The sequence below is a fragment of the Bubalus kerabau genome, chromosome 7 (genome assembly GCF_029407905.1).
Source record: "Bubalus kerabau isolate K-KA32 ecotype Philippines breed swamp buffalo chromosome 7, PCC_UOA_SB_1v2, whole genome shotgun sequence".
Lineage (NCBI taxonomy): Eukaryota > Metazoa > Chordata > Mammalia > Artiodactyla > Bovidae > Bubalus > Bubalus kerabau.
This window is the reverse complement of record NC_073630.1, coordinates 71,267,443-71,294,336: the sequence shown is the minus strand read 5'-3', so window position 1 is coordinate 71,294,336 and position 26,894 is coordinate 71,267,443. Positions and strand designations below refer to the sequence as shown.

Sequence of the window (26,894 nt, the reverse complement as noted above, 5' to 3'; positions counted from 1 at the left end):
AGCTGTGGTACATATACACAATGGAGTATTACTCAGCCATTAAAAAGAATATACTTGAATCAGTTCTAATGAGGTGGATGAAACTGGAGCCTATTATAGAGAATGAAGTAAGCCAGAAAGAAAAACACCAATACAGTATACTAACACATGTATATGGAATTTAGAAAGATGGTAATGATAACCCTGTATGCGAGACAGCAAAAGACACACAGATGTATAGAATAGTCTTTTGGACTCTGTGGGAGAGGGCGAGGGTGGGATGATATGGGAGAATGGCATTGAAACATGTAAATTATCACATGTGAAACGAATTGCCAGTCCAGGTTCCATGCATGATACAGGGTGCTTGGGGCTGGTGCACTAGGATGACCCAGAGGGATGGGATGGGGAGGGAGGTGGGAGGAGGGGTTTCAGGATGGGGAACACATGTACACCCATGGTGGATTCATGTCAGTGTATGGCAAAACCAATACAATATTGTAAAGTAAAAAAATAAATAAATAAATTTTAAAAAAAAAGAAAGAAAAGACCCTGATACTGGGAAAGACTGAAGGCAGGAGGAGAAGGGGATGGCAGAGTATGAGATGGTTGGATGGCATCACTGACTGGATGGACATGAGTTTGAGCAAGCACCGAGAGTCTGCAATGGACAGGGAAGCCTGGCATGTTGCAGTTCAAGGGGTCACAAAGAGTCGGACATGACTGAGCAACTGAACTGAACTGAACTGATGCGCTGCTGCTGCATCGCTTCAGTCGTGTCCAACTCTGTGAGACCCCATAGACGGCAGCCCACCAGGCTCCGCCATCTCTGGGCTTCTCCAGGCAAGAACACTGGAGTGGGTTGCCATTTCCTTGTCCAATGCATGAAAGTGGAAACTGAAAGTGAAGTCGCTCAGTCGTGTCTGACTCTTCACGACCCCATGGACTGCAGCCTACCAGGCTCCTCCATCCATGGGATTTTCCAGGCAAGAGTACTGGAGTGGGTTGCCATTGCCTTCTCTGAACTGATGTGCACACACACACAAAGATGAAAATTACAAGATACAAAAGAACATAAATAGTAAATAATGAAAAACACTCAAAAGTGAGATGGTGGAACACAGAAAAGAATTAGACATAAAATAAATCATTTCAAAGTGAAGTCTGAGATGGAAGGAACAAGAGTCACCATACACAACAGAGTGCTTTAAGAGAAATAAATAATGAAAATAAACTTTTATAGAACAAGAAGAAACTAAGAAAGATGAAAAGGATTCAAGAGAAGGCAACAAATATAGAAGGCAAAGAACACCTAATATGTGTACAAGAATTCCCACAAAAAGAGAAAAGCAATGCAAAAGGATGTAATAATGAAAACTATAATTTCAAAGAACTTGTCTAAAATTTTTAAATCTCTGCAACTTTAAATTGAAATAACACAAGTCTGGGGAAATCAACTCAGAAGAACCAACAGAGAGATGCATTCTCATAAATTATTGGACTTTAAAGAGGAAAAAAAAACCTTTGGACATCTAGATAAAAATATCAAATGATTGTAACAGAAACAACTCTTATTCCTGACAAAAAATAAGAGTCATATATTTAGGATACTCAAGGAAAGAAAATATAAGCCAAAGATTTCATATCTAGCTGACTTTCAAATATAAAAATAGCAAACAAGCTGTCACCAACATGCAAAAAATGAGAGAATGGATATTGTTCCCATAACTCCTTCTGAAAGAATCTACTAGAGGATAAGCTTTAAATAAAAAAATTGGTGAGACAATATCAACAGACTGGTAGGAAGCATCAGATATTATTTAAATGTAGAGCTATCTCTAAATGAGGCATAAAGGAAAATATGGAATAGTTACATATGGGAAACGTTTTATAAACTGTTTTTAGTAACCATACTGTATGGTGTATTACACTAATGTTATTTATCCCCAGAAGATTCTGTGTAAAACATGGGAGAAAAATTGTTACATGATACTCTATTTCTATGTGTTTCCAAGAAATAGGCTTCTCAGAGCAGGATAAAAGAAAGATAGATAATAAGTTAAAAGAGGCTAAAGCCCTAAATTTGAAAGGGAAGTATTAGCATGAACTCATTAAGGCTCTCAATCTTAAAAAATACACAAGCCTACACATGTACAGTTCTAGTAACTGAAAAGACCTAGAAATAATGACCAACAAGATAGCAAAGAGCATAACTAATAACTAAGATTTTGGTTTTGAGATTCCATTTCCTACCAAAACAGGTTTTCTGAAGAAAAACTAAATTCAGGTCTGTGGCAGGAAACGTAAAAGATGAGCCAATCTTGTCGTATCAGTTTATTAAGACTTTATCAAAGACTACCAGGGTTGTGTCAAAAAGACCTGATGATGATGCTTCTACCAAAGTTGGGGAAATGCCCAGAATAGATTGAAACACAATAAAAAAATGTTTGTTTAAATCTATACATTTATAATGATACGTATTAAAGAAAAATACTGGTTATCTTTGGAGAATTCTAGGTTGCCAATTTTTTATTTTGCAAACTGGTAAATAAAGGGAAAGAACAAGCACTGAAATAAACCTTTAGTGCTGGTTTACCAAAGAATAAGAAAAAGTTTCTCTACATACTAGTTTTTTTATTTTAAATAAAGGAATGTTAGAATTGAAAAACCCAATTCTGCAATTCCTAATAAAGTAAAGATATAGGCATTATGCATCAATGCCTGTTAATATCACATGAAACAGGCAACCCCACTGTATGCACCTTTGGCTGAAGAAGTGCCACCACCAATGAAATAGTCTTGCCAAAAATAACATTACTGAATCTAATTAAGCATGAAGATAACTACCAATTTATAGGAAATACAGAGGAACCTGATAAAAGACATCACAGAAAATTCAATTTGTGTGAACATCTATAGTACAAGTGATTTGGTGGTTTCTTCAAACAATAAGGGGTAGTAAAGAGTTGGAGGAAAGCTATAAATTAAGGGACACTTAAAAAGACATAGTAAAGAGGCAAAACTATAGTTGGATTACTTGGATGACAAATACAGAGAAGTAAGGAACTTCTGGAAGTTCTAAAATAAAAATTATAAAAATTTGGGAGAATGGTTACTTTGGTGAAAAGGGGTCAAGAGAGGATTGTGTTTGGAAGCAGATGGATGTAGAGCATCTAAGGGAGTAAGTTCTAGTCTCCTGATACAAATGGTAGTCACAAGGTTGTTGCCTTATAGGAATACATTAAATTCTCTATGTATTATATGGTTTTCTGAATTGGTGTTGTATTTTAAAATAACAAGGATTAAAAGACAGATTTATAAATCAGAAATCTTTTTAATTTTATTAATCTTTAAACTTTAACTTTATTAATCTTTAAGTTCTTAGATGAATGAAAGGACTCCTTTATGAAAGGAGAAGTCAAAATGTTCTATTAACACAATCTCAAGATATGGAGAGAAATACTTTAATAAGGTTAATGTATAAATTGAGGGAAAACTAGAGAGTTTATGAAGAGGTGCACTAAGCTGTAGCTTCACTATTGTAAAAAATGTTTGCTTCTCTAATGGCAGCAGCATTTTGCCTTATCTATAAATTTGCGGGCTAGGGAGGAATAAAAATATAATGAGGGTAAACTGGAATCAAGTGATCTTTTTAAGACCACAGAATATTAGATTTTTAACATTCTAAAATGCAGTCCTATTTAATCAGGAAAAGCAAGGTACAAATTTCAGAGAGGAGGGAATTTTGAAATAGGATTTTATCAGCAAAGGAAATTAATCGATGTACTTAAGACTTAACTAGAAAAGAAAAAAGAATCTTAGAAAATCACGAAAGCCTTAGCAAGTCTAAATGTAAATACAATCCATTCAATCATCATTCCAAAACAGCATGACATGGTCTAACAGAAATGTGTGTGTTTGAAGGGAGCCCCAAGAACAGTTCTCTGTGCTCTTCTTTCCCATTCTCCCACTGTATATAACAAAGTCATGGGAGCGACAGCAACGCCTATCATTTTAACTGCTTCAAAAAGCTGTTTATGGCAGAGGCTGGCTTTGATCACAACTGTTAATAGAAGAAAAAGTAAAGAGGGGCTAGAACAGAGAAAAAAAGAGAAAAGGATATAATGCATGTATCCTGTTTGCTTCAGATTCAGTACATGTTAACTGACAGAAAAGAGAACACAAGAAATTTTAAAATTTTGGTTCCAGAGTAATTACAAAATTCCTGGGTTCATATCATTAAGGATTCTGATTAACTATTGCTTATCTCATGTTAAATATCTCAAAATACAGTGAATTAGAACATTAAAGCAGTATTAGACCGCTACCATCACAAACTCCTTAGTTGCTTCTTTCCTTCTAAATAAAAATATAAAACATTTAAATTTGTTTTTAAAATAAAAAAACATTTAAATTAAAAAAAAAAAAAAAAAATTTAAATTTGCCCAGATCTCTGCATTCACTTTTCTAATTAGTCATTTTCTTCCTCTAACTTGGTTAGGTGCCCAACCTGTTTATCTCTTTTTCACTGATTTTCCAACAACTGGAGGTAGATATCTTTATAAAAGCAGTTTAAGCAGTCATTTCTACGAAGTCTTAAAACCACACAATGGGTTTCTTCCCTCTTCTCAAAGGGAAAAATGGGATGAAGAAAGCCAAAAGCTTTGCAAGAAGAAAATGCAAACAGGGATGTGTCCAGCCTTCTTGAATTAGTGGCATGATCGTATTCATCAACAAATGTTTATGGTGTGTTTCTTTTGTGCCATGCCACATAGTTTTACTTCTCTTCCCATCTTCAAACTCCAGCCACTACTAAATGCAATTAAAATCAGCAACCATTTTTCCAAGAGTTTAAGGAAAACTTCTTCCTCTTCCCACCATTCTGTGAACCCTTAAAGTAAGTAAATCAGCTTTCTAGAAAACGTAGAGGTTCATCCCCAGGATAAGGAACATTTGATTTATGTGGCAATTTACTATCTAGTCCATGTTTCTCTACTGGGCAGGTTTAATATGCAAAGTTACTTGTGAACATATGTCCTGTCAGCTTTACATCCCTACAAGATCAGAGAATCCCACAGTCCAAAGCAGACCCCTTTCTCTCACAAAGTCAAGACAGGAGGGGAAATTAGAAAATCCATTTTGGCCTTCCAGTCAAGAGATATTCTCCAATTTAGCTTTACCAGTAATTAAATTAGTATTTGAAATCCTGTCATAACCATTTCTCAATTGGTTTAGAACTTATAGTGTAAATGATCACCAGGTCACAACACCAACCAGTAAATATGGGAGTCTGGATTAAGATAATTAGGAAATTAAACAAAATGAAATTAAAAGAACAAAATATCAAACATGCACATGCACAAGCTACTCTCCCTTTACCATGTCAACTAGACAGCTAGAGGTACCAGGAATTATGAGACTCAGTTTTCCTGTTATCACAGAGGGTAAGTAGTTCGGTAGCTCAGAATCACAAAAACAATGTAATCTCCATACGCCCTATGGAGATTACCCCTCCTCCAAAAAGTCAGCCAGAAATTACGATCTTTTCAATCTAATAATGGCTTCCCTTGTGGCTCAGCTGGTAAAGAATCTGTCTGCAATGTGGGAGACCCAGGTTCGATCCCTGGGTTGGGAAGATCCCTGGAGAAGGGAAAGGCTACCCACTCCAGTATTCTGGCCTGGAGAATTCCATGAACTATATATATAGTTCAGAGTCACAAAGAGTTGAACACGACTGAGTGACCGTCACTTTCACTTTCAATCTAATAAAGAGCAACACAGAATCAAGTAAAATTTTTAAATTATATAAACCTAAGGCCCCCCAAATGAAGCAGCTTGTAGAACATAACAAAAAATACAATATATATAAATGTAATATCCTCTCCTGCCCTTTTGTAGATACTACAATCCTTTTATGATCATCTGTTTTCACCTTCCTCCCATACCTAAAAATATTCAAAAGTATTTGGAAATCTCAAAAAAGAGGCCTAGGGTCCTCAAAAAATTTAAGAACATTTTCTACAGTGATCTTTAGTAAGTCACCTTCTTCTTCAAAAAAAGAGCATAATCTATTCTGTCTATCATTATTTCTGACAGAGGGTACCAGAAAACACCCCTACTGGAGGCCCTAAGATCAACTTCTGACGTCCAAAACACAAACTTTCCTACATTCTTGTTTTCTATTTGACTATTTTCTTGGGATTCTAATATCTAAAAGTATATCCTTAAATTATATTTATCCACCGAATCACTGTTACATCATTTGCTTTTAATGAACTTGCTGAAGTACTGATACCTATTTCAGTACTTCTGTCACCATATTAACTAAATTGTTTTTTCAACAAATCAAACCTCAAACCTCCTCTTTCCATGTAACATTCTGTTAGTGTTTTATCCATCTTTTATCTTTGTTAGTTGTTGAGTTCTGAAGCTGTCAGGAAATCTATGCAGACAGGGGAAATATTTTTCTTCACTGCCTGTATTTATTCTGTCCCATATTCTCTGAGGTTTCTATTCATTGTTTTTCTCTCTTGGCTGCTCGGCATTTGGAACTTCCTTGACCAGGGGGACCAGGGGGACCAGGAATCAAACCCTGCCCCGAGAAGCCGAATTATGGACTATTAACCACTTCCCACCAGGGAAGTCCTATTCATTCTTATTACTGTTGGTCTATCCAATCCCACAGTGTTTCTCCCAATTCTACTTTCTCCTAGCTGTCCATACATTCAATCTCCTGGAACCAATATGATAGCTTTGATGTCCAACCTTCAGATATTTCTTCAACACTCAGTTCTTATAAAAACTACCATTCCATAAATAATCCAAACATCATCAGTTAACCGTAACTCTGCTCTAACCTCAATCAATCTCTAATATGAAAACAGGCCCATTTCATCCTACAGGTAAGTAAATCCAAACACCAAAGTCAGAAGAAAAAATACTGCATACAGAATGTCTGGCATTTCATACATTTTAAAGCATTTATTAGTTTATCTAACAAAATTAAAACAGTGACCCTCAGTTTTAGGTAAGAAAAATGATAAATTCTCTAATATGAAAAGCTATCAAAAATAAATATCATTTATTCCTTTCAGAATTGAAACTCCATACATACCTCTGTAGAAAATTAGTTTCTTCTGGATTTATCCAAGTAACAGAGAATGAATCCACATTATTTTATTATTAAAAAAAAAAAAAAAAAGACTAAAACGTGCCCTATAGACATCACTGACTCAGTATGCCAAAAGGTGAAAGATTTAACTAACTTGATCATTTGCTGAAATTTAAAACTTAGTAAGAGGCTGTAGTTACCTCTTTTTGTAGATGAAGTTTGAAGCAACTGTTTGGCTTTGAGGGAAGTACGAGGCAAATTTTTCAGCCTTTGCGAAGCTGTTGAAAAATAAGGAACTGTAATATTTGCCTGGAAGGACAAGATAAAGGCTATAGCTTCTGTAAACTTGAATACTTTAATACAAACTTGAAAATTTATCAAGAAACAGATAGGCGAGAATACATCAGAAACCTAAAATCAGAGGAATCAAAGTGATGCTTAGTGCATTAAGTTAGAAAAGAAAGGGAATGGAAATCTTAGTGCAAAGTGCATACTTTAAGAAATTGTTTCTTATAGATGAGAAAATCTATAACATGTAAACTGATCAAAATATCAGAGAAAACAAACCACCAGCAAACATGCTACAGGATGCAAAGAATACAAAGCTAATAAGTAAAAGTGATGAACATAAGCACACAGTACAGAAAAAAAAAAATAAATGTAGTACTTGTTCAGTGCAAAAAAGCAGACTTTGGCAAAGCAGTTATTGTTAGATGAACTGTCCTAACGTGAAACAGTAATCCTCATACTCAAAAAGGAGAAGAAAACTCAGAACCAGGCAGGTCCTCAAGGGAGTCAACAATCTAGTTGCTTTAAATATGTTCAACACCATCTTGGTGTAGAATTTAACTAACTGCATTTTAGACCTGGTTATCCGGACTATGTACATATGCATATGGGATGGTGAGGGGTAGGGATGTGTGTGTATGTGTTGGGAGTTGAGGGATTTGGAGGAGTCAGAGCATCTGTTTTTTAAGTGTTCAAGGAGGAGTTCTAAGCTTTCTTCACAACTCCTCATCTATTAACTGCAGTAAAACTCTCAAAACTGGCAACTAAGCAGCAGTTCAGAGACATCCGGAGTTAAAGCTCACTATGGCTCCAATGAATGGGTGAGTCCCACAGCCACCAGTGCAGTCCCCTATGTAAGCTGTTCTCAAACATCATTCCATGATGTGAAAATAAGACTGCATACACCTCTAGGATTTATAAGCACCACTTCCACCTGTCCCAAAAAAGAGATCTCAAACCATAAACCTGGCCAGCATTCAGAGAGTCATTTGTGGATAAATGTATTACTTGATACATCACCAAAAAGAATTAAGGAGAATTTTTCTTTATTGCTTAATCCAATCAATGGTGATAGAATTTTCACTAATAGGAAACATTTTTAAAAAGTAACAAACCCATTTGATTTCAATTTCTACCAACACTCATTACAACACACTACTGCAACTAAATGTTGTCTGCCAGTTTAAGTTAAACATATTGCCAGGCGGACTAGCAAAAAATTCTCCAAACTTCAAAAAAAGAATCAATTTTATAATGCATACCTCATATCTATCCCACAGAAATATCAGGCACTATCATCATTAAATATTCATTTATATATTTATTCATACATGCTTTCTACCATTCATATTTTCATTCATTCACTCACCCATTCATTCCTACTTTCTTTCTAATAATTGTGTACTTTATTCCAGGTACTGTTTTAGAAATAATGAATACATAGCTGGCTAGATAGACAAAGTTCCTACTTCCATGGAACTAAGAGTTTAGGGAAGGGGAAACAGACAATAAACAAAGAGTAAATACATGGCCTGCCAGATGGTGACAGCTGCTAAGGAGAAAATTAAGTAGGAAAGGGGGGCAAGAAGTAGGAGACATAAGCTGCAATTATAAATAGGGTGATTAAGAAATATTTCTCCTGAGATGACATTTGCCCAAAGATCTGAAGGAAGTGCAGAAGTGAGCCATACAGATATTGGGGGAATGCACTGCAGACGGAAGGAAAAGCAGTAGTAAGGACCTGAGGTAGGAGTGTGCCAGATACACATGAAGAACAGGAGGAGGCCACAGTGTCTGTAGTGGCGCAAATGAGGGCAAAGGGTAACCAACTGCACATAACGCTGGCAATCCACAATATCTATTAACCACTAGATTGCTTAAACAAGGGTTTAAATATAAAATATCATCTATAACCAATTGTTCTAGAAAGATCTTATTTAAATTCACAGCTATAATGACTCCAATGGACTTTATTTATCCCTCAAGTTTCATGGGTGATGTCACAAGAACAGCATCTACAGACAAGTGATGACTGTCCAATGGTAATGCAAAGAATCAAACTGCAAATAGGTTCAGGCAGTATACTCTAAATTTGCCTGATACAGATAGAATAAAATGAATGATTTTCATGATACCACAAAGAAACATAATGTTACACAAATAAGAACAAAAACTAAATTTTAATCTGAATTATCAATCTTAATTTGATCCATTTTCCAATGGCAAAATCACTTTTATTTCTTTATTGTGACCATGTGGCTTGTGGGATCCTAGTTCCCCTCTAGGGATCCAACTCATGCCTGCTGCAGTGGAAGCAGGAAGTCCCAACCACTGGACTGCCAAGGAGTTCGAAAAATCACTTTTTAAAAGATAACGTATACTAAACTGAAGTCTCCAAATCCTTCTAGAACTTTAATCCACTCTTCACATTGCTATCAGATTCAATTTCTTAAGAAGGAACCCTGATTAAAAGCTATGATAGCTTGTTAAGATGAAATCTAAACTCCTTAATATATTTTATTTACCTACTTATTTTTTGGCTGCACCACACAGCTTGTGGGATCTTAGTTTCCTGACTAGAACCTGTGCCCTCAGCAATGAAAGTACAGAGGCTTAACCACTGGAGTGCCAGGGAATTCCAAATACGGTATTTTAAAATTCCCACAATCTATCCCCTACCTACATCTCTCATTCTTGTCACTGAACCAACTAACCATCCTGTGACCCACACTTTAGTCAAACAAAACCACTATAATCAGGGTGTCGTTCTTAAGATTTCATTACTGGTCCCACTGTTGGGAAAACCTATACTTTCTTCCCTCATGTGACACCTCCTCCAGAGCTGGCTGAGATATTTTTCAGTATCTTCTCAGAAAACCTCTTTATACTGATGAGTGTAATACCTCTGTTTCCCCATCACTTCCTGCTTTTGAAGGGCACAAGCTCTCTCTTTCACATTTATATTCCCAATGCTTGGAACATAACATATACCCTATAAACATCTTAATTATTTACTGAATAATTAAGTAATAATTAATAACAATCTCTGGATAAAATCTGGAGACTTCCATTAAATATTCAAGATCCTCCACAGCTGAGATCCAACTCAGTGGTTCTTAAACTTAACTATGCCCCAGAGTCAGCTGAGACACTTTTAAAAAAATAAAGATTCTGGGTCCTCATTCCAGATGTATTTAATCAACATTTCCAGAAGTAAAGGTCAGAAGAACTATACTTAGTATCAATGTCTTTGTGATAACTGACTCAACATAATTATATTACTTATCCTTAAACAACAGTTCCACAAGTATTTCACTCATTCTTATATTAGCCCACTACACAGATTTATCATGACTTATTTTACTTCAACTTCATGTTTCATAATTGTGTAAAATTCTAGTGTTTTGGTCACAAGTGAAATTTGGATGAGAATTCCTCCCCCATGGGCCTAAGTGCAGTCTGGCTATGCATAAGCTGGTAACTGCCCTGAACACTCCCTCCTCAGTGTGACTTCCACAGTACAATACTGATCCTATACATCTCTCCTCTAGGAGTATCTTGTGCAAATATGTTCTTCCACTTAGTTACATGTAAGCAAGCAAATGATAAATGTTACACAGACTTAGTTTATTCTTTTGTGGTAATTCATAAAGTATTTATAGTTCAACCTCAAATCATGCTCCAATAGTCATCCAAGAATATTTTCCAATGCCTCCTTATTTGCAGTTAGGGTCAGCATGATGTAATCCAAACAGTAACTGGGAGGAAATTGGGAGACACACAGAGGAGCTGAGTTAATCTGGCTTGGTTTTGCCAGTTTTCTAGTTACTTGGCATTGCACATATAATTTATATGGATCTCTGCTCCCTCTCTATAAAAATAAAAAATGGGATGTTGTGGGGTTCAAATGAGATAATACATATAAAAGTAAATATATACTACTTTTTTTAAAACCAGCAGATTGCCTTGGGTTTTTCTCCCTTCTCTTATTTCTGAACCAGTAATTCCTATATTTTTCTGAAAACTAAACCTGTTCTCTAGTGGTCTTAGAAAACAAGCACTACACTAGTCTTTTGAAAAACTGTCCCTGACAAACATTCCTTCCTTTAACTGGAGAAACTGAAAAAATTACATGTATTCATGACCTTTGCAATGCTCTGGTTTTCTTAAACTTTTTAAGTTACTCACATTTTCCAAATATAAAAGTCAAGAATTGGTAATAGCTACCAAAATGAAATATATTAGAACTTTCATAATATTCATATTTGAATGCCAGCATCCACAATAATGCAGCCATAGCAAATAAGCATATAAAAATAGTGATTGCATAGTAACAAGGCAAAAGAAGTGGTCCCTTAGGTGGAAATAACAGCAATCTTGCAAAGTTAGGTTCATGCAGATCAGCAAGTAAGAACCAAAGCTTTACCACTTAAGAGCTGGAAAAATACTTAAAAGAAAACAAAATGCAGCAAATATATGAACTGGTTTGTATAAAATATTTAAAATGCTATTCATGTATAAAACTTGCCATTGTAATATTTTTACATAATTACCATATTAGTCTTTTAATTTTTATATGTAACAGTACATCTAACATACACACTAATTAAAACACATATATATTATGTATCAAAGATAGATGTAAAATTTTCAGAAAAATAGGTAACATTTTATTTTGCTTCATAATGTATTGACTTTAAACACAAAGTTTTAACTTTTTTTCTTTTTTGGCGGCACCATGTGGCTTGTGGGATCTTAGTTCCCTGACCAGGGACTGAACCCAGAGCCATGGCAGTGAAAGCGCCAGGTCCTAACCACTGGACTGCCAGGGAAGTCCAAGTTTTAAATATTTTTATCAAATAAACTTTATTAAATTTTAAACCTGCTAATATTCTGGATTTACTACTTTTCAAATACATCCTGTGAACAGTGTGATTCTATACTAAAATAAATGTTTCTGACATTTTCATCATAAACAAGTTTCATAACTACAAATATAAAAACAAACAAGTATATGCAATTTTTAAAAAAGGATGGTACCTTACTATTTCTTCTGCCTATACATTATTCAAATACTGAAATATACTACTATGAAACTGCATACATATATTCTTCCCACTTAAAAGTAAATTAGTGATTAGAATCTCACTATGTTTCTTTATCTATTTTTAATTATCAACTTCTGAGGGGAAAGAGAAAATAATTCACCTATAGGGAAAAAATTAAAGCTACATAGCCTTTCAAAGCTTCTGGTTCCTAATTTGTAAAAATGTATTAGTAACTGAACCTACTTTATAGACTTGTTCAGAGGATTAAACAGAATTTATGAATATAAGGTATAGCACAATGTGAATTTTATAATATAAATAATATCATTTACAATTGGTAAATAAGGAAAACTTATCATCATAAAAGTCATTTTGATTCAAAATGAACCAAAATTTTTTTTCTAGACTGAATTTTTGAGCCACCAAATAACAGCAGCTTAATATAAAGTACACCAAGTCAGCTAAACACAACAGAGCCAAGGAAGAATGCAAGGGGACTTACAAAAGAATTGAACGCTGTCAAAGTTGTTCCTCAATACACAAGTTATAAAATGGACAGTCAATAACTTTATGTTTGTATCACTTTTTCATTACAGCTTTGAGGAAATGAAGGAACATATCACAGTGACCACTTTAACCACAAACAGTAAATATGTTACAAAGGAACTGAATAAATCAGACTACAAAACTGAAGTGAACTGTGGGATAGAAGGCATGCATAACTGAGCATTTCCAAGATTGCAGAAATAACTCTGATAGTTGTTTAAACTGGGTTTAGTACATGCTCATATCTGCCTTAGTTAATAAGCAATACTTCTTGGAAAGTGTTCAATTCTTTTAAAATCACTCTGTAAAGTACAGAGTGCCCATTTACTCCCACATCACTTCTTGGCTCAGTCTGGCCACTTTATCTTAGGCGTTCCTTCTGTGTGATTCTCTAATCCTTGTTTATGTTGCATATGTCTCCTTAAATCAACAGTTTCAGTTTTTCTTTCCATCAAGTTACTTTTAAACCTTTTTTTAAAAAAATAAAATTCTACCTTTGGTAAAGTATTTATTAAGAATTTAGCAAGCCTTTATTTGTATACTTACAGGACGATTATTGCTTTTATTAATCCTCTAGTAAGAAAGTTCCTTGGGTTTTAAATGGTCTATTTCAGGACTATTTACCCCCCGCCCCCTCCCAGATTCTGTCACTTTTAATGTTCAGTATTGCAGAACAGAAGGTTTTTAAAGAATATATATATTTATAAATTAAACAGAACTTGCTTATTTCAAAATTCGAGACACTACAGTTTCATACAGATTTAAGTATTGATACAACTGGATATTTAATAGGGACAAATTTTAAATTTAATATAGCTATGATTATCTTACAGAACTAATAAGCACTACATTTTACTATAGTATAGCTATTCAGCACAAAATTAAAGTCTGTAATTTTCATTTTTCTTTAGATAACTGATACATAAAAGATACTTACTGGCTGAAGCCTGAGGTTGCATGCGAGGTATACCTCCATTTGGCACTTGAAAATTTGAGTCACTTCTGCTGCTTTTCACTGAGTCAACTTGTGTATTAGATGTTCGGGACAGGTTTGGAAGACTGCGTCTTAGTTTTTCTATGACAACAGAATTTTAATTAAAAAAAAAACAAGTCAAAACATTTTTTAGGATGGAGAAAATTAAAATATTAATATTAATATTCAAAAATAATTCTTTAAGTGTTCTGAAGACTTTAGAAGAGCTAACAGGAAAAAAACACATCTTATAAAAAATAACTCAATACAGTTTCTATAAATGGGTAGAACCTTTAAAAAAAGAACCATAAATTACTTAACTCAAAATCTAAACACTTCATGAGTATGGCAAAGCAAAACTAACCTAAGTAAAAATTCTTGATGTACTTATCTAAAATACAAAACCTTGGTAAAAACCGTGTTACTACATACCAAAATATGAAGGACAATTTTTTTCCATTCTTATAGTTACCTTCATTTTTAACATTGGTTGTCTGTAAATCTGTTGGATGGCCTTGAAGTGAAAGGCGAGGTTGCTGTAAGCGGCTAATCATAGGCTGAGGGGACACTCTACTATATTCTATTCCCCGAGCAGGAGATCGAGAACGAGGTGAATTTCGGGGTGACTGCTTAGGTGATGGTCGAGGTGAATTGCGTGGTGATGGTGAAAACCTGTTAACAGCAGGGTATACTGCATGATGCATATTGTCATCTTCATCATCTAAACTTTGTGCATCAAGTTCCTGATCACTAAAAGTACCCCGTCTTGTAGAATTGCAAGATGAACCAGAACTGCGCCGAGACGCTGTGGCTGCATATTCTTGCCGGAGACCTGACAATAGTGAATGTGTTACTTCTTTAGTATTAGACATTTAAGCATTTTTAAGGTTTAAAAGCACAAGATTATCATTGAGAAACACAAATAGCATATAACATATAAAGGAAAACTCCCTTTCACTTGATTCATCTTGGACTTCCCCACACATAAATATGCATATAGTACATCTAAAAAGCTATTTTTTTTATTTTATTTTATTTTTAAACTTTACATAATTGTATTGGTTTTGCCAAATATCAAAATGAATCCGCCACAGGTATACATGTGTTCCCCATCCTGAACCCTCCTCCCTCCTCCCTCCCCATTCCATCCCTCTGGGTCGTCCCAGTGCTATTTTTAAATTACATGAAATTCATAAACTTTTACCCAATTTCAACATTTCTTCTTGAATCCAAAATCTATATTAAAAAGAAAACTATAAATTTAAAAATACTTCTATTTCAAAAGACAGAGTCCAAATTTGAGATTAACATTAAAGGAATATTGAAGGAAAACAATTACCTGTCCAACCAGTGTAAAAAATACATCAGTGAGTAAACAAACATCCTGGATACTAAACCTTTGGATTAATCTTACTCCAGAAGATGATGAAGGAAACTTCTAACCCACTCTTAGGAATTCAATACTTGGGTACAAATGTAATTTCAATTGTTTCATAAGCTAACAGACTTCAATAAAATAAGCTTATATTCTAAACCATCAAGAATTTTCAAAGGAGTCCCTTTTTATCTTGTTATTTCCAGAAACACCCAAGCAACCTAAGGAGCCCTTCAAATAGTATAAAAACTTCTAGAATAAAAACAAATGTGACACATATTCAATGAGAAAAAAATTACAATTGAAAAAGAGTGTCGAATTCAGATAATATTTTGAGGAAATCCTGCTAACTATTGACAGTTTAGTCCAGAAGATCTGTGTGTTATTGAGTAGTATTCAAACTTTTTAAGTTATATAGTCATACACAGAAAGTGTTTTCAACATGGTTCCCCTAAAGAAGTGAAAGAGAATCATATCAGGGTACCTATAACACTATGGTTTCCTAGGGCCCATCTAGCCCTTTGGTCAGGTTTGGAGACCATTGTAGTAACTGACAAATTACTTGGTGTCACCTAGCAAAAGACAACAGATCCATGAAAAGAGTATTGTTTTAGAAAATAAAATCCCAATCCTGATGCAAGTTCTCCACTAACAAGTGGGTCTTAGGGAGATCACAACCACTATGGGCATTGTGCTTTTCTCACCTAAAAAAGGAGAGCTAAACCAAGCAAAAGCCCACATCTATTACTTTACAATTTTGTTAGCAAAAAACTGGAGAAACAATGTTGCAAAAAGGAAAATCATTCTTAAAAAGAAAATGATGGTGTTTTCAAAGAGGTATCACTCACATTTTCAGTATCTCTTTTTTTAATTCACCAAAAAAAGAAATATTTATGCATGTGAATAGCTTAGAAAGGATTTTTAAAGAAAGGCTAAAATTTCTATTATGTGTTACCAACATACAATATGAAAACTATAGCAAATACGTGATTGAATTACTAACAAAATATTGCAGTCTAAAAAGTCAGGGTTCAAAGAAGAAACAAATAAGTTTAGTCTAAGTGACAGTTAGGCAGTATTCTTTATTCTTTTTTCACATCTGTGACAATAATCCCTCATTAGCTGACAATACCATACTTGGAGTGAGGAGTTATGTCTACAAAGTTACAGAAGAAAAGGGTAACATGTTATTGGTTTCTAGGGCTAAAGACAGATAAGCACCAAACCTTTCTATCTTTCTAAGGGAAGATGTGTAAAAATGGGATAAGAATTAGCAGAGTAAGAAACCAACATTTTGCAGTTTCTTAATGTTACAACTTGATAAAACTTACATAAAACAAAGGACAAACAAAATTTCTGAACCAAATTATAGCACTGCTCCATTACCTCAGCCAACTGTCAAGACTCTGAAACCTGTGCTTTAAGGAGCTTTTCATTGTAAAGCTTAAAGAGATCACTTTAGAGAGACTGCTTCCTTCAGTTAAACCCATACAATAAAATGTACAGGCAAGAATAATATTATCATCATCATCTTATATTCAGATGAGAGTCAAGTCATTGATGAACCCTTGAAATAGTAAAAAAAAATTTGTGCACATGTATATTTTGGGGACACTTCTACCAGATTCTCAAAGGTACCTGTTACCCAAAAAGTTGCAAGGACCACTGTGCAAAGAAATATCACATGCTTCATTTAATTTAATGTCACAATTTCAAGTTTCCCATAAAGGTCTCTCTCTCTTTTTAATCAGAATACACCATACATTCTAAGGAAGATGATATACTTGCCTCCAAGGAGAAAAAACTGATTTTATGGGTGTGAAAAAAATCTTAGCTATAATAGTTTGTAGTTCTTAGAGTACACACAAAGAGATGTAGAATATATCAGTGGTATTAAAATTTATTGGGAGTGGAGGTGGGTAAAAAGGAAAAGAAAAATCTAAACAGGCTCCTTAGGGGTTCCAAATAGGAAAAGGAGTACATCAAGGCTGTATATTGTCACCCTGTTTATTTAACTTATATGCAGAGTACATCATAAGAAACGCTGGACTGGAAGAAACACAAACTGGAATCAAGATTGCCGGGAGAAATATCAATAACCTCAGATATGCAGATGACACCACCCTTATGGCAGAAAGTGAAGAGGAACTAAAAAGCCTCTTGATGAAAGTGAAAGTGGAGAGTGAAAAAGTTGGCTTAAAGCTCAACATTCAGAAAACTAAGATCATGGCATCTGGTCCCATCACTTCATGGGAAATAGATGGGGAAACAGTGGAAACAGTGTCAGACTTTATTTTTCTGGGCTCCAAAATCACTACAGATAGTGACTGCAGCCATGAAATTAAAAGACGCTTACTCCTTGGAAGGAAAGTTATGACCAACCTAGATAGCATATTCAAAAGCAGAGCCATTACTTTGCCAACAAAGGTCTGTCTAGTCAAGGCTATGGTTTTTCCTGTGGTCATGTATGGATGTGAGAGTTGGACTGTGAAGAAGGTTGAGCGCTGAAGAATTGATGCTTTTGAACTATGGTGTTGGAGAAGACTCTTGAGAGTCCCTTGGACTGCAAGGAGATCCAACCAATCCATTCTGAAGGAGATCAGCCCTGGGATTTCTTTGGAAGGAGCTGAAACTCCCAGTACTTTGGCCACCTGATGTGAAGAGTTGACTCATTGGAAAAGACTGTGATGCTGGGAGGGATTGGGGGCAGGAGGAGAAGGGGACGACAGAGGATGAGATGGCTGGATGGCATCACTGACTCAATGGACGTGAGTCTGAGTGAACTCTGGGAGTTGGTGATGGACAGGGAGGCCTGGCGCGCTGCGATTCATGGGGTCACAAAGAGTCGGACATGACTGAGCGACTGATCTGATCTGAATAATGAAAGAACAGCTGAGAAATGCTAACCTACACTAAGGAAACAGAGCAACAGAGTATACTACACTAGTGAATTGGAGAAGAAAGTGGCAACCCACTCCAGTACTCTTGCCTGGAGAATCCCATGGACAGAGGAGCCTGGTGGGCTACAGTCCATGGGGTCGCAAAGAGTCGGACACGACTGAGCGACTTCACTCGCTCATACTAGTGAATTACAGTACAGAGTAACATGCAGGGTATGATTTCCAGTCACAGCAGAGCACAGCCTGCTTTTCTTCAGTACTCACACAGCAAACTGCTCAGCATACAACAGACTCTAAAAACAAGTCAATGAACAAACCAGTCCACATGCTGAAAAAGCCTCTGAAATTTCAACATTTCTATTCGTATTATACTACTATTCCACAACACTGTAAGACAGTTAATAAGGGCAACAAAATTATACCATAATGAAAGACCTAAACTTTATCCATTAAAATACTTACTTTCTTCCTGCATCCGAGCTAGAATCTGCACATCAGTTACATCATTTAGCTTATAATTGGATCCAATTGAATCTTCATCTAATTCTGAAGCACTTAATTCACTGTCTATAGAGGACTGAGGACTGAGTGGAGGATTTCTGTCTGATGAACTTTTCAAATTACCTTAAAAATAAAACGATTCAAACTTTGATGAACAAAAATTGAATAAACATCTGTTGCAATTAACTTGATATTGTATCTTTGGATTGATTCAGTTCACTGTTATTTTGTCTTTTCTGTTTATAAAATTCCCAGATGTTAAAATTAAAAACTGACCTGATTAAGAATAAAGACAGCTATAGAGACTCCTTCATATACAATGACAAATACAAAACTCATTTTCTTATAGCTATAATTTATCCATATTCTTATGAAAAATTAAGTTTTCAAAACAGTACTGGCAAAGTAGTTAATGTTCAAATAATACATGCTAGAGGATTTCAACTTTTACCAGGTAACCAATGAAACTGCTCTATAAATAGATGAATTATGTCGTGTTTTCTCCTCCCATTCAGTCATTAGCAAACACCATCATCTTTTCCCTTGAATAAAACCACCTACTTTTACTAAACAAGAAAACTATAATTTGAGGAAAATCAGGATTCCTTAGAGATTTAGAACCAAACCAAAGAAAGAACGCTAAGCTCGTTTCTCCTACATTATGCCATGTTTACAAAATTCCTTTGCCAAACTAATAATGGGGATCCAAGGAGTTCTCTGATGTTTAGTAGTGAAGCACAAAGACAGGATGAAGGAAATGACTGGATTAAAAAACACATTTTATCACTATAAACCAAAGGAGGATAGAAGACAGCTCAAAGGAATAAAGGCTATACATATCCAAAAGAGTCTTATTAGGTTGGTGAAAAAGTAATTGCAGTTTTGGACTGTGAATTTTAAATCATTATAACTAGGCTCAAACACATCTTTATTAATCAAAATAGGAACAATTACAATTAACACAGTTTTGCCAAGAAGAAATACGTTTGTTTATCCCTGTAGCATAAAAATCCGTGCTTTGGGGTTTGATGAACTCTTAGAAAGCATTTTCTGCCTCCTGCTGGTTGTGGAAGCATTTCCCCTGCAAAAAGCTGTTGAGATGCTTGAAGAAGTGGTAGTCGGTTAGCGAGAGGTCAGGTGAATACAGTGGATGAGGTAAAACTTTGTAGCCCAGTTCATTCAATTTTTGAAGTGTTGCTTGTACAACATGTGGTTGGGTGTTGTCATGGAGAAGAACTGGACCCATTCTGTTGACCACTGGCTGCAGGTGCTGCAGTTTTCAGTGCATCTCATCGATTTGCTGAGCATACTTCTCAGGTGTAATGGTTTCGCCAGGATTCAAAAAGCTGTAGTGGATCAGACGAGCAGCAGACCACGAAACAGTGACCATGACCTTTTCTGGTGCCAGTCTGGCTTTGCGAAGAGCTATGAAAGTCCAAATACGAGCTGGTCGCTGCAGGCTGTCATATAAAATCTGCTTTTCGTCGCACATCACAGTCCGATCAAGAAATGGTTCATTGTTGTTACGCAGAATACGAGAAGACAACACTTCAAAAGGATGATTTTTTTGATTTGTGGTCAGCTCATGAGGCACCCACTTATCATGCTTTTTCACCTTTCAATTTGCTTTGAAGGTCAAATGATCATAGAATGGTCAACGTTGAGTTCTTTGGCAACTTCTCATGTAGTTGTACAGAGAAGGCAATGGCACCCCACTCCAGTACTCTTGCCTGGAAAATCCCATGGACAGAGGAACCTGGTAGGCTGCAGTCCGTGGGGTCACTAAGAGTCGGACACGACTGAGTGACTTCACTTTCACTTTTCACTTTCATGCATTGGAGAAGGAAATGGCAACCCACTCCTGTGTTCTTGCCTGGAGAATCCCAGGGACGGCGGAGCGTGGTGGGCTGCCGTCTGTGGGGTTGCACAGAATCGGACACGACTGAAGAGACTTAGCAGCAGCAGCAGCAGCATGTAGTTGTAAAGAGGATCAACTTTAGTGACCCTCTCAATTGGTCACTGTCAACTTACAATGGCTGGCCACTCCGTGCCTCATCTTCAAGGCTCTCATCTCCTTTGCAAAATTTCTTGAATCACCACTGCCCTGTATGTTCGTTACCAATTCCTGGGCCAAATGCGTTGCTGATGTTACAAGTTGTCTCTGCTGCCTTACAACCCCTTTTGAACTCGAATAAGAAAACTGCTTGAATTTGCTTTTTGTCAATCATCATTTCCATAGTCTAAAATAAATATAAAATACAGCAAGTAATAAGCAATTAGCCAAAAAAAAATAAAGTGAGAAATGTGCATTAAAATGATGTACAACATAACCACATTTATTAAGAATCTATTCCAATACCAAACAGCAAAGTTCAACAATGTAAAACTGCAATTACTTTTGCACCAACCTAATAACTTCTAAGGAAATGCTTTCATCTGATCAACTTCCAATGAAGAACTGAAAAATTCCAACACTGTTACTAATATTTCTAATACAGATGTATTTGAAATTCTTGTTTTCTGAATTTTTCACCATAAGAGTCAGCTCTAACATGAATGGCACATAAAAAGAGCAAGAAGAATACAAAACATAGTTAATATTTATTTTATCAAAAAGAGTATAGTGCACATAATAGGAAATGTACTACAAGGTCAGTCTCAAATAGTACCTGCATAAAAATTTTTAATATTTTTTGAAAATATTAATCAAATATGGTAGATCAAACTTTTTAGTACAACAGTCATGGGTGAAATAAGTAACAACTAACAACCTATGTAAAGAGCAAAGAGCGGGATCAGTAAGTGATGAAACTGGCAAGTACAGAGGTCAAAAGTTTGAGGTGATTAATACTTTTTAAGGGAGCTATAATAATTAATCATAACAACAGCAGTAATAAGAGTAACTGAATGGGTGAAATCTAGAGAACAGTAAGCTATACAATAACAGTCTCAGTCATAGAACCACGCAGAACATTCTTTCCTCAATTATAGCAATCTATCCCTTTCCTATACCTTTCATGGCTCTAAACACCTCCTTGGCACATTCATATATGGTCTAATACTATTATTAAAGTACAATATCAAAGCTCATTAAAACTCCTATTTAACTGTAGCTTTTACAACCCAAGCAAGCATTTGTTAGGAGAATCAAACTTATGACCCTATTTAATCAAGCCACATTAAAAAAATTTTACATATATGCTAAAGAAAACTGGATGTATCCTGGCTTATCTGTATCCCTGGTGCCCAGTACAGCACCACGTGGTGCTAAGTAGCTCCTTGACAATATCTTCTCTAATCAGTTGGAGGTTTCATAAATAAAAGAACTTGAGCTACTGATGAATAAATTATTTTCTGAGGCAGGGCAATAAGTTAAAAACTATTTCTTAATTACTTCAATTCATTTCTCCTTACCTGAATTTCCAGGAAGTATTAGCTGTTTGACAATAGGAGGTCGCACTGGGGTTGAGGATGGAGAATTGAAACCACTACTGTATGGGCTACTGGCATTTGGACTGTAAGGACTTGCATAACTGACGGAGTTGAAAGGATTATTATACAAATTCTGCCTCTTGAGAGCTGCATTAATGACAAGAGAAAAAATCATATTGAACAAAAGGCTAGCAACATTTCAAAAAATTTCCTGTTAGGCAATTCAGTAATTCATTATCTCAATTTAAATACAGAAACATTTCTACGTGGGGGGGGGGGGGGGGCGTAATATCACATTAATAATCCCAACAAAATATCTCCACTATCTTAAATTTGGTTACGCAAATAAAAAGGGAGCCACACATCAAACAAAAATATTGTAAGATGTTACAGAAAAACCCATACAAACTTTTTGGCTAACCCAATAATACCACAGGAAGAATATCTCCTCAATAAACTATTAACTACTAAATTAAGTTACTTCTGTCTTGTTGGGAAGTTTATTCCCACTGTTGAATAGCCTTCAAAAATAAAATGAATATAAAGCAATTTGTGTTTTCTCATTTTTTGAATACATATTGCTAATAACAAAAAACTATGAAATAATGAGTTTTAAACATAGCCTTTCCTAAGTTTGGATTTTAGAAGAAATAAAACAATATTGACTATTTAGTGAAAGTGAAGTCACTCAGTTGTGTCTGACTCTTTGCGACCCCAGGGACTGTAGCCTACCAGGCTCCTCTGTCCATGGGATTTTCCAGGCAAGAATATTGGAGTGGGTTGCCATTTCCTTCTCGAGGAGATCTTCCCAACCCAAAGACTGAACGCAGGCCTCCCACATTGTAGGCAGACGCTTTAGCTTTACCGTCTGAGCCACCAGGGAAGTCCATTGACTATTTACCCCATATTAAAGTCAAACATGCAAGAATTCTTTTTTAAAAAGAAAAAAAGTTCCCACCACTCCCATTTTCTCAGCCAAGGAGAATACTTCTGCTAGAAAAAGGTAAAACATCTGTGCTATGTGTATAAAATTATAAAAGTAGTATGAAAGATCTCAAGTGAAATTATATGTAAGAAAAATTAATACTTAAAATATTTTGGGGGGCACTTTCCTTTATGGTCCAGTGGTAAGAAGCCACCTCGCAATGCAGGGTACACAGGCTTGATCCCTGGTCTGGGAAGATTTCACATGCTGCAGAGCAACTAAGCCCACACGCCGGAACTACTGAGCCCGCACACCACAACTGGAGAATCTGTGTGCCGCAACGAAAGATCCCACATGATTCAAGAAGGATCCTGTGTGCTGCAACTGAGACCCAACGCAGCCAGCCAAATAAATACATATATAAAAGTATTTTTTATTTCCTCCACTCTATTCTAAAATCTACCATTTACTCATGTTTATGACCATTACCGAAGTATGATGTAGAATACATACACAGATGTGACATTGTACTTTTTCTCAATAGGCCTATCGCCAAGTAGTGCAGGGAGAAAAAACAATGATTTCAAGGCAAAATGAAATGAGTAGTATCAAAAAAGTGCAAAGAGGCTAATGGAAATGAGGAGATAGGAGTAATTCATTACAACCGACAGAAAATAGGTAAGGCTTTTTGGAAGAAGAGGCAGTGGAGCAATCTTAAATAGATGAGTAGTAATTTGACAGGGCACTAGAACTGAGCAAAGTGTATGGTTTCATCTGTGTTTATAACAAACTAAAGCTGTGTCGTGAAAATGCATACTGTGTTTAGGGAGTAACAGTGAGTAATCTAGAAAGGTAAAGTACATGGTAAGGAACAAAACAAGAAAAACCAGCTGGGGCCAGGTCACAGGAGGCCTGGAACGCCATGCTTAGGAGTTTGAAATGTGTCCAGTAGCAATGACAACACCATTAGGGACTTCTGAGCAAGAGTACTGTGGTCTAATCAGCACAGGAAAAATAAATGGTAGAAATCCTAATGTTAAATAGATTAGACTGAACTAGTTAATAAACATGACCAAAAAAGGGAACAAAGGGATAAATATTAAAAACTAGAAAGGATTACTAAAGGGCAAAAAAAAATAAGATGGTTCTGAAGTTTCTGGTTTGCTTATAGGCAGAGCACTGGTTTTGAGAGAAGGCAAACATGCTTTCTGTTAAGTTGGATAGTACAGTAAGCTGGTCAGTAGTATAGTTTTACACATATTCACCATGAGACAAGACATCATTAAACATATTGAGTATGTAGTACATAGCTTGATCTCAATATATCAACCTGAGCAGAAATAGGGGTGTTCGTTCCTTCCTCTTTACTCTGATTTCCTTTGAAGCATATTCTCTATTTGGTTATTTATTTAATTATCAGCACTGCAAGTTCTCAACTCAAATTTTAACTTTCTTTTTCTTGAAAAATTTTAATCATACTCACAACATTAGTTAGTATCTATATTACCCAAATCCCCTTTACTTATATCTCTAAGCCTAAGTTTTCATGGGCTTCAGTCTCATATACACTGCCCACTTAATGTCTCCCCTGAAGATATGGCAAATGCACCCCCAAAGCAACTCATTCTTTTCTCATTTGCATTCTCAAAACCAATTCATGTCCAAATCCAAACTCATTCTTTCTGAGCTAAAACAAATTTTATGTCTGCAGTCCTTATCTCAGAACGGTAAAAACATTCACCCTATCACACTAGCTGGAAACACAGAAATCAATGCCAATACTTTCTTCTCCCCCAGTTCCTCATATTTGGCTTATTCCTTTTTCCTTTCACACCTTTTCATCTAGACTATGACCCTTTCCCCCAGCGCACACTGCTCAGCTATCATCATCAACCCTACTCAAAACCATCCTATGTTCACTTTTGGCCTTCTCCGCTCTAATATAGTCTGGGATGACAAAATGTTCTGGAGAAAGAGGCGACGGTAATGTGAATGTACTTAATGCCACTGAACTGTACACTTAAAAATAGTTAAAGTGCGGAATTTTATGTTAAATAAGTCTTACAACCAAAAAAAAGAAGAAGAAGATGGGCAGAGAACAGAGAAGGGAGAACCTTAAAGACTGAAAAGAAAACTGTAGGGAGTGTTTAAGACAGGGTAAAAAAGATAATGCATTATCATTAAAAAATAAATAAATAAACAAGAAAAGAATGTCTTAGGAACACATGGTAGTTCACTGAAGAGAAGCCAAGTGTGAAGGAGCAGAAACTGTTGTGCTGGAATACAATAGCTAAATTTCGAGGAAGATGTGCCTTATCAGAAAATACATTTAAAAAAGTATCTTCCCTCCAACCTGGGAAAAGAGAGGTTTAGGACTATAAGCCTCAAACTTTAAACAGCCAAATTACTTTTCCTTGAAATATATACAGTTATAGCTACTGCTCTGTGCACACAGCTATAAGATCTAAGCATTGTTGAGCAGATCCAGTACTTGATTACACCTAGTTTCGGTTCAAGAGTAACAGCTTCTCTTACAGGCTCCTACTATCTTTAATAACTTTGTCATAATAAAGCAAAACGCTACTCACTCCAATTGCTACTTCTGAAGTGTGACAGCTTTGGTTTTCTCCACTATGTCTATCCCATACATTATTTTCTTAAAATAACCACTGCTCCTTACAGGCAAACTACACTTTATGCCAGTTTAACTGTGTACATTCCCCATGCCTCCCCTGACCACTGGCAGCTTAAACTCTGAAAAAAAGAGCATGTACTTCAACAAAAAAGCCAAAAAAAGTAATCTTAAGGACATAGCTGCCAAGTAAACACAAAGTAAAAAACAAAAACCTATTCCAAATTAGTAATCATGCATCAATCTTTTACTACATGAGTTTTCTGGGAAACTATTACTTTTTTTGGTCTTCTGTTTTTGTTTTTTTGGTCATGCCATGCGAATTGCGGGATCTCAGTTTCCTGAACAGGAACTGAACCCAGGCACCAGCAGCGAAAGCACTGAGTACTGACCACAGGACATTCTGGGAATTCCTGGAAACCGATATTCTTAAGACAATGACAGTAATTCCAAGAAAGAGTCAATAATATTTTTCCTATATTTCCAACACACCAGTATGCTACATTAAATGCCATAAATAGTGACACATATATTTGATTAGCTTTGTGAATGCTATTAAACAACAGGGCATAAAAGCAATTTAAACCTATAATGCCAAATTAAAAAACAAAGCAAACAAAAAGATGATAGGCATGAATACATTTACTAATTACTACCATGAACCAGAAAAACATGCAAGGCTCTTTCATAAAGATTATCATTTAACCCTTAAATAACACTTATAAGATTTCATCATCCTTATAAGAAAACTGAGCTCAACAGAGTTAAGTAATTCACAGGGTCACAAGCAACTAAGTGACAGAGTGAGAAGGAGGTCTCTAAGGTTCTCCATCTGATTCCTTCTATCACATCAGAATTTCCCTGAGGCGGGTGAGATGATTTCAGATGATACCAGACAAAACATTTTTTAAAATTACCACTTGTTTTAGCTTACATTAGAAAAAAAGCTTGTCATAAAATCCATTATTTCACAGATATTTTTTAGCATGAAGCTAAATAAATAGTGATTAAAAAAAAAAAAGAACTTATTAAGTAAATAACAGAACAGGGTTATGTGCATATGGCAAAACCTCACAACAGCATGCACGATGTGATCTGAAGAACACCACCAAACAAGGACCTGCCTTCCTAAAAATATACCATTCAACATTTATCTGTTTTTTGATTAAAGAAAGCAAAGGGGT

General features: G+C 35.7%; 1 protein-coding gene across 2 annotated transcripts in view; it reads right to left on the bottom strand.

The window, feature by feature from the left end:
- The window catches only part of SLAIN2 (SLAIN motif family member 2), a 70,039-nt gene that overhangs the window by 16,846 nt on the left and 26,299 nt on the right, over positions 1-26,894 (bottom strand). Inside the window, exons 3-7 of one of the 2 annotated variants that reach the window (XM_055588508.1) lie at positions 22,136-22,300; positions 18,683-18,844; positions 14,418-14,777; positions 13,910-14,047; positions 7,291-7,368 (exon numbers count right to left, since the gene is read on the bottom strand). In XM_055588508.1, the coding sequence (XP_055444483.1) occupies positions 7,291-7,368; positions 13,910-14,047; positions 14,418-14,777; positions 18,683-18,844; positions 22,136-22,300 (903 nt within the window). The remainder of the gene's footprint in view (positions 1-7,290; positions 7,369-13,909; positions 14,048-14,417; positions 14,778-18,682; positions 18,845-22,135; positions 22,301-26,894) is intronic. The other variant, XM_055588509.1, reaches the window with a different exon arrangement.